We start from the raw sequence: 14619 nt of genomic DNA on the forward strand, positions 1-14619 counted from the left end.
TTCAGATATCTCCTAATACCCACATGTAAATACTGATGATATCACTGTAGATATCTCCTAATACCCACATGTAAATACTGATGGCATCCCTGTAGATATCTCCTAATACCCGCATGTAAATACTGATGGTATCCCTGTAGATATCTCCTAATACCCACATGTAAATACTGATGGCATCCCTTCAGATATCTCCTAATACCCACATGTAAATATTGATGGCATCCCTGTAGATATCTCCTAATACCCACATGTAAATACTGATGGCATCCCTTCAGATATCTCCTAATACCCACATGTAAATACTGATGGCATCCCTGTAGATATCTCCTAATACCCACATGTAAATACTGATGGCATCCCTTCAGATATGTCCTAATACCCACATGTAAATACTGATGGCATCCCTGTAGATATCTCCTAATACCCACATGTAAATACTGATGGCATCCCTTCAGATATCTCCTAATACCCCCATGTAAATACTAGGGGGATCCCTTTAGATATCTCCTAATACCCCCATGTAAATACTGATGGCATCCCTGTAGATATCTCCTAATACCCACATGTAAATACTGATGGCATCCCTGTAGATATCTCCTATTACCCACATGTAAATACTGATGGCATCCCTTCAGATATCTCCTAATACCCACATGTAAATACTGGGGGCATCCCTGTAGATATCTCCTAATACCCACATGTAAATACTGATGGCATCCCTGTAGATATCTCCTAATACCCACATGTAAATACTGATGGCATCCCTGTAGATATCTCCTAATACCCACATGTAAATACTGATGGCATCCCTTTAGATATCTCCTAATACCCACATGTAAATACTGATGGCATCCCTTTAGATATCTCCTAATACCCGCATGTAAATACTGATGGCATCACTGTAGATATCTCCTAATACCCACATGTAAATACTGATGGCATCCCTGTAGATATCTCCTAATACCCACATGTAAATACTGATGGCATCCCTGTAGATATCTCCTAATACCCACATGTAAATACTGATGGCATCCCTGTAGATATCTCCTAATACCCACATGTAAATACTGATGGCATCACTGTAGATATCTCCTAATACCCACATGTAAATACTGATGGCATCCCTTTAGATATCTCCTAATACCCACATATAAATACTGATGGCATCACTGTAGATATCTCCTAATACCCACATGTAAATACTGATGGCATCCCTGTAGATATCTCCTAATACCCACATGTAAATACTGATGGCATCCCTGTAGATATCTCCTAATACCCGGATGTAAATACTGATGGTATCCCTGTAGATATCTCCTATACCCGCATGTAAATAGTGATGGCATCCCTGTAGATATCTCCTAATACCCACATGTAAATACTGATGGCATCCCTGTAGATATCTCCTAATACCCACATGTAAATACTGATGGCTTCCCTGTAGATATCTCCTAATACCCACATGTAAATACTGATGGCATCCCTTTAGATATCTCCTAATACCCACATGTAAATACTGATGGCATCCCTGTAGATATCTCCTAATACCCACATGTAAATACTGATGGCATCACTGTAGATATCTCCTAATACCCACATGTAAATACTGATGGCATCCCTTTAGATATATCCTAATACCCACATGTAAATACTGATGGTATCCCTGTAGATATCTCCTAATACCCACATGTAAATACTGATGGCATCCCTTTAGATATCTCCTAATACCCACATGTAAATACTGATGGCATCACTGTAGATATCTCCTAATACCCACATGTAAATACTGATGGCATCCCATTAGATATCTCCTAATACCCACATGTAAATACTGATGGCATCCCTTTAGATATCTCCTAATACCCACATGTAAATACTGATGGCATCCCTGTAGATATCTCCTAATACCCACATGTAAATACTGATGGTATCCCTGTAGATATCTCCTAATACCCACATGTAAATACTGATGGCATCCCTTTAGATATCTCCTAATACCCACATGTAAATACTGATGGTATCCCTGTAGATATCTCCTAATACCCGGATGTAAATACTGATGGTATCCCTTTAGATATCTCCTAATACCCACATGTAAATACTGATGGCATCCCTTTAGATATCTCCTAATACCCACATGTAAATACTGATGGTATCCCTGTAGATATCTCCTAATACCCGGATGTAAATACTGATGGTATCCCTTTAGATATCTCCTAATACCCACATGTAAATACTGATGGTATCCCTGTAGATATCTCCTAATACCCACATGTAAATACTGATGGCATCCCATTAGATATCTCCTAATACCCACATGTAAATACTGATGGCATCCCTTTAGATATCTCCTAATACCCACATGTAAATACTGATGGCATCCCTGTAGATATCTCCTAATACCCACATGTAAATACTGATGGTATCCCTGTAGATATCTCCTAATACCCACATGTAAATACTGATGGCATCCCTTTAGATATCTCCTAATACCCACATGTAAATACTGATGGTATCCCTGTAGATATCTCCTAATACCCGGATGTAAATACTGATGGTATCCCTTTAGATATCTCCTAATACCCACATGTAAATACTGATGGTATCCCTGTAGATATCTCCTAATACCCACATGTAAATACTGATGGCATCCCTGTAGATATCTCCTAATACCCACATGTAAATACTGATGGCATCCCTTTAGATATCTCCTAATACCCACATGTAAATACTGATGGCATCCCTGTAGATATCTCCTAATACCCACATGTAAATACTGATGGTATCCCTGTAGATATCTCCTAATACCCACATGTAAATACTGATGGCATCCCTTTAGATATCTCCTAATACCCACATGTAAATACTGATGGTATCCCTGTAGATATCTCCTAATACCCGGATGTAAATACTGATGGTATCCCTTTAGATATCTCCTAATACCCACATGTAAATACTGATGGCATCCCTTTAGATATCTCCTAATACCCACATGTAAATACTGATGGTATCCCTGTAGATATCTCCTAATACCCACATGTAAATACTGATGTCATCCCTGTAGATATCTCCTAATACCCACATGTAAATACTGATGGCATCCCTGTAGATATCTCCTAATACCCACATGTAAATACTGATGGCATCCCTGTAGATATCTCCTAATACCCACATGTAAATACTGATGTCATCCCTGTAGATATCTCCTAATACCCACATGTAAATACTGATGGCATCCCTGTAGATATCTCCTAATACCCACATGTAAATACTGATGTCATCCCTGTAGATATCTCCTAATACCCACATGTAAATACTGATGTCATCCCTGTAGATATCTCCTAATACCCACATGTAAATACTGAAATTCAACGGCATACACTTACATTTCTGTCTTAATATATTGACTTGAAGTACAGTTTAATGTAAAGATCATTTACATTTTGAAACGTCCCACATTATTGCAATGTCAACTTCTTTAAGTCTAACACGTGGTATTCACATCAACTAGCAAACAAACAAGTCCTCCCGAATCCCCCCCACCAAGACATGGATAAACACGCCCAGAGAAACAAACAAGTCCTCCCGAATCCCCCCCACCAAGACATGGATAAACACGCCCAGAGAAACAAACAAGTCCTCCCGAATCCCCCCCACCAAGACATGGATAAACACGCCCAGAGAAATCGGTAAATCTGAAAGATCTATTTGAGCAAATGGGAAAGATGAACTTGATTTTGTTGGATGTAGCATCCGATGTCTCCAAGAAAAAGAAAAACAACTACCCGAGCTAAAGGGAAAAGTTGATGCAGTACAAGAGAGGATGGATGGGGCAGAGGGACGGATTTCCACAGTGGAGGACGCCGTCTCCCGTCTGGAGTAGGGTAATAAGAATCACGAGTAAAAGCTGGACAGATTGTGAAATGGTGTTGAAGAACTTGAGGAGAAATACAGTGAGATCGGTTCATGTGAAAGAGCGGAGTGAGGCTGGCTGGGGACTAATCTTGTGTGTGCAGAAAATTATCGCAGTAGAACTTTTGACGACAGGCACGAATTCTAAATTGAACAAACCCATCGCAGCTTATCCATGCCTGACGAGAATGGGCCCCCGAGGGCGGTTCTCAGCCGCTTCCTACGATCTACAGCCCGGGACGAGGTACTTAAAGCAGCGAAAGAAAAGGGTGGCGTTCAGTGGGAAGGCCGCCGGCTGTCTTTTCCCCCGGACCTGTCCAAGGAACTGGCAATGAAGAGGAAGAAGTTTGCAACGGCGAAGAAACAACGACACGAGAAGAACGTCTGGCTACGCTGGCATTCCCAGCCTGCTCTTACTTGGAAGGGAAATCAAATGATTTTCAAGGACAACGTGGAGGCAGAGAGAGATTCTTGCTAGAGCAAGGTGTTTGGCCTAGATAAAGACGACGAGACAAGGGCAAATACAAGTTCATGTTGTAGGCCGTTTACTATACAAATGAAGGTAGCCCGTGTGTTTGCGGGACTCTGGGGAGTGTTGCTAGTTTAGTCTTTCACGTGCCTCACGGACCAGAAGTGGAGTGTTGCTAGTTTAGTCTTTCACGTGCCTCACGGACCAGAAGTGGAGTGTTGCTAGTTTAATATGACGGGGATGTGTTCACCAAGGGATGTAGGAGGCTGTACCAGATGTTACCTTGTACCATTTATCATTTGAAATGGCAAACTTGGCAAAGCATTGGGGCAAACGGGATGCTGGTGTAACGGCTTTCATACGGCTGATCGACAAAGGACAGTGTGTTGTTCTCTTTCATAGTTTATTCTGCAAATACATACACTGTAAAGGAAATTGAATTGAGAGAGAGAGATGAGGGAGGGAAGGTGGGAGGAGGAGGGGAGGGAGAGAGAGAGCGAGAGAAGGTGAGAGTTTAAGGTCCACTGTGCAACTCTGGGGTTAGAGGTTAGAGGTAACTCACACATTCCACACCAGTGACAAACACCCCCCGAGCTACAAAGGAAAATATTGACATGATCACATCGTACACACACCAACCAAACAGCAACCACGTCAAAACACACACAACCTCACAAAACATGTGTGGAGCGCAAAATAGTGTAGCTGCCAGCACAACTGCCAGAATAACAAGAAGGAGTGAGAAAAAGAGAGAGAGAGGCCAGTTGGCAGAGGGAAAGAGGAAGTCTGGACTAGTGGGAGCAGGGTTGGCTAGGTTGCTTTCTAAATGTAATCCGTTAGTTACTAGTTACCTGTCCAAAATTATAAAACCAGTAATGTAACTTTTTTGATTCCCCAAACTCAGTAACAATGTGATTACTTTCAGTGACGTTTGGACTCCTTTCCCCTGAAGAGGCAGAAAACAAAAAGGATCCATCAAATGCATTTGGTGTGTCATCATAGTGGTCTCTGATTGGTGGTCATCATTTGGTGTGTCATCATAGTGGTCTCTGATTGGTGGTCATCGTTTGGTGTGTCATCATAGTGGTCTCTGATTGGTGGTCATCATTTGGTGTGTCATCATAGTAGTCTCTGATTGGTGGTCATCATTTGGTGTGTCATCATAGTGGTCTCTGATTGGTGTGTCATCATAGTGGTCTCTGATTGGTGGTCATCATTTGGTGTGTCATCATAGTGGTCTCTGATTGGTGGTCATCATTTGGTGTGTCATCATAGTGGTCTCTGATTGGTGGTCATCATTTGGTGTGTCATCATAGTGGTCTCTGATTGGTGGTCATCATTTGGTGTGTCATCATAGTGGTCTCTGATTGGTGGTCATCATTTGGTGTGTCATCATAGTGGTCTCTGATTGGTGGTCATCATTTGGTGTGTCATCATAGTAGTCTCTGATTGGTGGTCATCATTTGGTGTGTCATTATAGTGGTCTCTGATTGGTGGTCATCATTTGGTGTGTCATCATAGTGGTCTCTGATTGGTGGTCATCATTTGGTGTGTCATTATAGTGGTCTCTGATTGGTGGTCATCATTTGGTGTGTCATCATAGTGGTCTCTGATTGGTGGTCATCATTTGGTGTGTCATCATAGTGGTCTCTGATTGGTGGTCATCATTTGGTGTGTCATCATAGTGGTCTCTGATTGGTGGTCATCATTTGGTGTGTCATCATAGTGGTCTCTGATTGGTGGTCATCATTTGGTGTGTAATCATAGTGGTCTCTGATTGGTGGTCATCATTTGGTGTGTCATCATAGTAGTCTCTGATTGGTGGTCATCATAGTAGTCTCTGATTGGTGGTCATCATTTGGTGTGTCATCATAGTGGTCTCTGATTGGTCGTCATCATTTGGTGTGTCATCATAGTGGTCTCTGATTGGTGGTCATCATTTGGTGTGTCATCATAGTGGTCTCTGATTGGTGGTCATCATTTGGTGTGTCATCATAGTAGTCTCTGATTGGTGGTCATCATTTGGTGTGTCATCATAGTAGTCTCTGATTGGTGGTCATCATTTGGTGTGTCATCATAGTAGTCTCTGATTGGTGGTCATCATTTGGTGTGTCATCATAGTAGTCTCTGATTGGTCGTCATCATTTGGTGTGTCATCATAGTAGTCTCTGATTGGTGGTCATCATTTGGTGTGTCATCATAGTAGTCTCTGATTTGTCAGACTCGCTCAGGTGGAACAAACCGGAAGATAATGGTGCAGGAGGGGAGGGCTGCCATCTTACAGGCTCCTAACCAGCTGTACTATTTAGTTTGTTTTTTTGCGTTGTTTGTAACTTGTTTTGTACATAATGTTGCTGCTACCGTCTCTTATGACCGAAAAGATCTTCTGGAAATCAGAACAGTGATTACTCACCTCAAACTGGACAAATATTATTTCTTTAATGAGTCCGACGCGAAGGATATACTGCTTCTCCGAGACCAGGCCCAAATCCCGTCATTCACGTGAAGAAAAGACGGAGGTACAGGGGGCGGAGGTCGGGGTGAGGATTCGTCGGCGAGTGGGTAAACGGCCTCTACCATCCGTTCTATTGGCCACCGTGCAATCACTGGAGAATAAACTGGATGATCTACGATCGAGACTAATCTAGCAACGGGACATTAAAAACTGTCATATCTTATGTGTCACTGAGTCGTGGCTGAAAAACAACACATAATATAGAGCTGGCTGGGTTTTCCATGCATCGGCAGGACATGGAAGCTATGGAGGGGTGGGGGTGTGTGTCTATTTGTCAATAACAGCTGGTATGCGATGTCTAATATTAAAGAAGTCTCGAGGTATTGCTCGCCTGAGGTACCTTTTGATAAGCTGAAGACCACACAATCTACCAAGAGTGTTTATCTATATCAGTGGTTCCCAAACTTTTTAATGTCCCGTACCCATTTCAACCTCCAGCTGCGTACCAGGGTCAGCACCAGGGTCAGCACCAGGGTCAGCGCACTCTCAAATTTTGTTTTTTTGCTATCATTGTAAGCCTGCCACACACACACTATACAATACATTTATTAAACAGAAGAATGAGTGTGAGTTTGAAGATACCACGGTTCATCTGTACAAACACCATGGGACCACGTAGCCGCCATACCGCTCAGGAAGGGGAAGCATTCTGTCTCCTAGAGATGAACGTGCTTTGGTGCGAAAAGTGCAAATCAATCCCAGAACAACAGCAAAGGACCTTGTGAAGATGCTGGAGGAAACAGGTACAAAAGTATCTATATCCACAGTAAAACAAGTCCTATATCGACATAACCTGAAAGGCCGCTCAGCAAGAAAGAAACCACTGCTCCAAAAGCTCCAAACCGCCATAAAAATGACAGACTACAGTTTGCAACCGCACATGGGGACAAAGATCATACTTTTTGGAGAAATGTCCTCTGGTCTGATGAAACAAAAATAAAACTGTTTGGCCATAATGACCATCGTTATGTTCGGAGGAAAAAGGGGGAGGCTTGCTAGCCGAAGAACACCATCCCAACCGTGAAGCACGGGGGTGGCAGCATCATGTTGTGGGGGTGCTTTGCTACAGGAGGGACTGGTGCACTTCACAAAATAGATGGCATCAAGAGGTAGGAAAATTATGTGGATATATTGAAGCAACATCTCAAGACATCAGTCAGGAAGTTAAAGCTTGGTCGCAAATGGATCTTCCAAATGGACAATGACCCCAAGCATACTTCCAAAGTTGTGGCAAAATGGCTTAAGGACAACAAAGTCAAGGTATTGGAGTGGCCATCACAAAGCCCTGAGCTCAATCGTATAGAAAATTTGTGGGCAGAACTGAAAAAGTGTGTGAGAGCAAGGAGGCCTACAAACCTGACTCAGTTACACCAGCTCTGTCAGGAGGAATGGGCCAAAATTCACCCAACTTATTGTGGGAAGCTTATGGAAGGCTACCCGAAACGTTTGACCCAAGTTAAACAATTTAAAGGCAATGCTACCAAATACTAATTGAGTGTATGTAAACTTCTAACCCACTGGGAATGTGATGAAATAAATAAAAGCTCAAATAAATCATTATCTCTACTATTATTCTGACATTTCACATTCTTAAAATAAAGTGGTGATCCTAACTGACCTAAGACAGGGACTTTTTACGAGGATTAAATGTCAGGAATTGTGAAAAACTGAGTTTAAATGTATTTGGTTAAGGTGTATGTAAACTTCCGACTTCAACTGTATGTGACAATGCTGTTCATTGACTACAGCTCAGCGTTCAACACCCTAGTGCCCACAAAGCTCATCATATAGCTAAGGACCCTGGGACTAAACACCTCCCTCTGCAACTAGATCCTGTACTTCATGACGGGCTGCCCACAGGTGGTAAGATTAGGTAACAACACACGCTGATCGTCAACACGGGGACCCCTCAGGGGTGTGTACGTAGTCCACTCCTGTACTCCCTATTCAGCCACGACTGCATGGCCAAGCACGACTCAAAATCCATCATTAAGTTTGCCGACGACACAACAGTGGTAGGCCTGATCACCGACAACGATGAGACAGCCTATAGGGAGGAGGTCAGAGAACTGGCAGTGTGGTGCCAGGACAACAACCTCTCCCTCAATGTTAGCAAGACAAAGGAGCTGATTGTGGACTACAGGAAAAGGAGGACCGAGCACGCCCCATTAACATTAATGTAGTCGAGCGGGTCGAGAGTTTCAAGTTCCTTGGTGTCCACATCACCAACAAACTATCATGGTCCAAACACACCAAGATAGTCGTGAAGAGGGCACGACAACACCTTTTGCCCCTAAGGAGACTGAAAAGATTTGGCATGGGTCCTCAGATCCTCAAAAGTTCTACAGCTGCACCATCGAGAGCATCCTCACCGGTTGCATCACCGCATGGCAACTGCTCGGCCTCCGACCACAAGGTGCTACAGAGAGTAGTGCGTACGGCCCAGTACATCACTGGGGCCAAGCTTCCTGCCATCCAGGACCTCTACACCAGGCGGTGTCAGAAGAAGGCCCAAAAATTGTCAAAGACTCCAGCCACCCTAGTCATAGACTGTTCTCTCTGCTACCGCACGGCAAGCGGAACCGGAGCGCCAAGTCTAGGTCCAACAGCTTCTACCCCCAAGCCATAAGACTGCTGAACCCCCTACTCACTGTTTATTATGTATGCATAGTCACTTTACAGGGAATCACTCAAAATGTCTCCAGCAAAACACACACACTAACAGATCACAGCTGCAGCCCAGTGCAGTTGATCACAGCTGCAGCCCAGTGCAGTCGATCACAGCTGCAGCCCAGTGCAGGCTTCAGACAAAGTAGGCCTCTTTCTGTCTTCCACACAACAAACAGACGTAACCACAAGGTGATACACACCTAATTCCTTCTAGCAGAATCACAGTTTGAATCTGTGGTAAACTGCTTCAGAAAACGCAAGTCCTTACAGAGACAGAGGTGTGTGTGTTGCAGGGAGTGATGGTTGTTGGCCTGTGTCAACACATCTAACTCTCTCAGCAGCTCAACTCCAGGTCACACTTCTATTTAAATTGCCCGAGAGAGAAAGATCGCCTGGAAACCCGACTTTGAATTGCATAGAATTCTACGTTTCCCAGAAATGACAGTTTGAACCAGGCAAGTTTCCTGTCACGACCTTCACAAGCCAGAATGTTGAATAAATGTATATTTCAACTTACATAACCGGTTTTTCATGTAGTTGGTCTTTTTGCAGGTAGGAATGTGAGAAAATATATCCACAGGAAAGGATAATTACAACAACTGTTCAAAGCGCTGGTAGTGCCTCAAGATGTGTATCACCTGAACAAGACACCTGAACAAGACACCTGAACAAGACACCTAAACAAGACACCTAAACAAGACACCTGAACAAGACACCTGAACAAGACACCTGAACAAGACACCTGAACAAGACACCTGAACAAGACACCTGAACAAGACATCAGAACAAGACACCTGAACAAGACATCAGAACAAGACACCTGAACAAGACACCTGAACAAGACACATGAACAAGACATCAGAACAAGACACATGAACAAGACACATGAACAAGACATCAGAACAAGACACATGAACAAGACACATGAACACTAGCCCAGCTGGTGTTCACATGGTTCTGCTTCAGGTGACAGAAATCTGAAGGCACAACCAGCGCTTCCAAAAAGACCAACCACACAGACAAACGGTAAAGTTAATATATTATTTTATTCAGCATTCTGGCTCATTTCTGCCTAACATGGAATAAAATACAATTCAACATCAGGTTTCCAGCACAGACAGAGGCAGACAGAGAGGCCATCTTGTCCTATAAGATGGAGGCTAGTAGCTTACAGCAGAAACACAGAAAACTCAGACTACTTATACATGTTATAACAGCTCATAGAGGCTGGATATACATGTTATAACAGCTCAAATACCACCTGTTCAGTCTGGCTTTCCCCTCAGCTTAGCTCAGCCCTCTTACTCACCTCTAGCTAAGCTAAGTACCTTACATTTAAATTCTATTGTTTTATTCTCTTTCTGCGGTACAGGTTTTTAGAAAGTCGTATTAAATCCCATATATTATTATCAGCTCATGAAGCCCACCTATGACATACCATATCAACACACACACACACACACACACACACACACACACACACACACACACACACACACACACACACACACACTCTTACCGTTATGAAGGAGACGTTGTTGGGAAATGTTCCAGGTGTTCCGTGGGCCAGGGGGGAGGGGGGGAAGAGGGGGGGAGCAGCGATGGGACCCCGACACACCCTGAAGGAGAGGGGGAACGGAGGGAGAGGGCGACCTACACCCCGGGGGCCACTCGAGGGCGACAGCAACGACAGGGTTCTCTTCAGTTTCTCTAGAGCGCTACACTCCTCGTTCTGACCCTCCTCCTCCTCCATCTTCTTCTCAGCCGTACCGGACGCCATCTTAGTTCCGCTCTGTGTTCTTCCTTCACTCTGCTCAGCTGTCTCCGCTTTCTGTTTACTCTCTCCCCCTCTCCCCTCCTCCCTACCCCTGGCGTCCTGTGTGAGTCGTTCGGACAGGAAGTGGCGAATGTTCTGCCTAGCGGCGTGCACCAGCCGCCCGTCTACATCAATACCCAGGATGTGGGTCGGGTTAAAGTGGCGTGCGATGGCCAGGGTCAGGTGACCGGTGCTGCAGCCAATGTCCAGCACCGTCTTCCCTCTGAACCAATCGGGTCGAAGCAGGCCCAGACGAGGGTCCTCAAACCGCCCCACCTGCCCATCACGGTAACCGTAGTAACCGTGGTAGCCGTAATAACGGCTGTAGTTGCCGTGCTGGAACCTGTTTTTCTTCTTCTGGGGTTTGTGGTGGAAGGAGCTCTGGGCCTGCTGCTGACCTACCACCACTGACCCTGACCCCTGACCTCTGAGGCCTGACCCTGGCACCAGGGGGGTGTGGAAGGTGTTGGGTGGGGCAGTGGTGAGGGCGGGGGTCGGAGTAACCGACGAATGGTCAGACCTCGTTGAGGTGGTACGCCGCCGTTTACGCTGCCGATGGCCTCCGTCGCCATGGGGACGGGGTTTAGAGGTGGAGCCAAGTGGCGGGTGGGTGTGTCTCCGGGGCAGAATGGGCGGAACTACCTCATCCCGACAGTTGATGGTGGTGTTGAGTTCGTAGGGCAGAGGAGACTGTGGTACTACGCTTCCAGAGAGGCCCTCTTTGGGAACCTCCGGTACTGCAGCTAGCTCACCAGTAACACTGACGCTAACGCTGGCAGGGAACAGAGCTAACACCTCACCTCCTGTCCCTGAATCACCCCCAGCTTCTACCTTTGACCCCTCAGCCTGTATGGGGGGTTCAGGCTGCGGCCCCCCTCCTCCTCCTCCTCCTCCGTGGTGACGGTTGCGGTGTCTCTTCCTGTTTTTCATGGGGGAGACCAGCACCCCTCCCCCCTCCTCTCCTCCCCCACTCTTCAGGTTCAGGGGGTCTGTGATGTCACGCGGTACCAGGATCTCTACAGGGTCTCTGGCCCGGGCCGGTAGGGGTGAGGACTTGGGCGTCTCGGCATTCAGAGCGCGGCTCACCTCCTCATCCAATAAAGAATTGAGGTTCAGCGGGTCGAAAATGTTCCCGCCCAAAAGGAAGTTGGAGGGAAGGACGGGGTCTGATTGACTGTCACTGTTGGCGCGGCGACGACGCTTCCCGAAGCCCGGGTGCTTGAAGCTGCCGCCCAGGGAGTAGCGCCGCTTCCCCATTCGCTGCTGCTGTCCTGGAGGGAAGACCTGGGGGTTGTTGTGGGGGGGCTGAAGGCCGTTTTTGGTCTTTAGGGGGTGTGTACTTCTTGTTTTGGGGCCGTGCGGATGTGGCTGTTCCGTTAGAACCATACTTCCGGTGAAACCGGTTGGTCCCAGACAGGGAGGGTGAGGGGACATCATTACCCCACCCACCCTGTCCACTCCCCCCTCCCCCCCTCCTCCTCCTGACGCAGGGCCTTCTGGGACAGCAGCGTCGCCCCGCCCATCACGCGGTAGAACAGTCTCTTTGTCCAATGACATCCTGATCATCTTTTTCCTGTGGGAGACACTGCAGGCGCCTCGGCCAATGGCATCGATCTACAGACAGGAAGTGGGAGGAGTTAAGGGTCATTTACACACCAGATTTTAAAAAACAGCTGATCTAAGGCAGTATCTCAAATGACACTCTGTTCCCTTTTTGTGCACTACTTTTGAACTGAGTCAAGCTGCCACACGTAGGGCTCTAGTCAGAAGTAGTGCACTATTTACAAGATAACAGGGAGCCAGCCATATGAAACACTTCCCTCCAAACCTGTTACTTTTGTATAATTCTCTCTTTCTGACTGTCAGTCTCTCCTCACGCTGCTCTCACGCCTAGACAGAGACAAGGTGCACAGCCAAACTATCTAACAGGCCAAGCTCTGTGAGCGGTGTGAGAGTTCTCCAACCCCACACTCCCCCTCTGCGTGCCGTGCGTGGCTCCGCCTCCCGCGTATTGAAATAGAACAGCTAATCTGCATAAACACGTCCTCGGATTCAGTCGTCACTCATTCTCATGAATAATTCAGCAGAAGCGCGAGCTGCGTGGAAAACCGCGCAACCACGCACAATGAGTGACAGCCGAACGGCCAGGCCCCCCTCACACACACACACACACACACTGCCTTCCCCGACCGAAGCTGCTCTCTCTCCCCGCCTTCTCTCTCCACGGCGGCTCCCTCCCCCGAGACACTGAACGCTTTAAAAAAGACAACAAAAATACACCCATCAACTGACTTAGCGAGAGGTTTCCTAACGTTCTCCTACTGCGAGTAAACCTGACCTCATGCACTTCCTACTAAAGTACACAATCAGATCGAAATCATAACACCTACATGAAAGACCCCTTCCGAAGAAAAAAAAATCGTTTGCGTCAGACCATTACATTTTTGTCGTCCTGTCTGATCAGTTATCTGTGTGTGTGTATGTATGTATGTATGTATGTAAGCTACTGAGTTCTCTCTCGCTCTCTAAACTCTGAAACGTTTCTACAACTGCTTGAGCTTAGCTATTTATCGCTGAGTTTCAGCGGAGCCACGCTCTTTATATGCCCCTGCAAACACACACCGTGGGCGACATACTATCCGACCAATAGCTGTTCTCTCTGGGGCCCGACCTCCTCAAAGTGACCAATGGAATCTTAGCATCGGCTTGGAAATATGATTATGTCCCGCCTTCTTAGGAGAGGTATCCCCGCCTCTGCCTGTCAGAATTGTCAACTCATCGATTTTGGCGTGTCATTTAGCCCAATAAACGTTTAAATTATGTTAATCAACGCTATATTTGATACAGACACCGACTGAACCACTCAGATCCGTGTTAGTTCAGTCTGTGCGTGTCGAGGAAGTTGTTTGTTAGCGACAGAACAGGGATCTGAAACGGACACCCCAGCCCATGTCAACAAGAAGGCAGTTAGCGAAAGCTATATTTTACTGCAGATCGTTTATGAATACCCCCACCAGTTAAACTAGTCAATAGTATGAAAGAGAGCATATTTGGTAACGATAGACAACAAAGATGTGTCTTATATTAAGCGGTTCCCCTCCCCCACCCACCCCCCTCCCGCATCTTGCTCATGTGTAAGGAACACGGCTTATGGGTAATGTATTTTTTCAATACCTGCCAGAACACACGACAAAACAGTGAACGTTTTGCACACAACGGGTTGAAAAGTTGCCTAAC

General features: G+C 45.9%; 1 protein-coding gene across 1 annotated transcript in view; it reads right to left on the reverse strand.

Moving 5' to 3' along the window:
- The window catches only part of mepceb (methylphosphate capping enzyme b), a 78953-nt gene extending 65011 nt beyond the window's left edge, over nucleotides 1–13942 (reverse strand). Inside the window, exons 1-2 of the mRNA XM_071334264.1 lie at nucleotides 13773–13942; nucleotides 11086–12996 (exon numbers count right to left, since the gene is read on the reverse strand). Of these exons, the coding sequence (XP_071190365.1) occupies nucleotides 11086–12948 (1863 nt within the window). The 5' untranslated portion in view covers nucleotides 12949–12996; nucleotides 13773–13942. The remainder of the gene's footprint in view (nucleotides 1–11085; nucleotides 12997–13772) is intronic.
- Nucleotides 13943–14619: the final 677 nt, after the last annotated feature.

Source organism: Salvelinus alpinus, chromosome 11 (assembly GCF_045679555.1).
Source record: "Salvelinus alpinus chromosome 11, SLU_Salpinus.1, whole genome shotgun sequence".
NCBI classification, from domain to species: domain Eukaryota; kingdom Metazoa; phylum Chordata; class Actinopteri; order Salmoniformes; family Salmonidae; genus Salvelinus; species Salvelinus alpinus.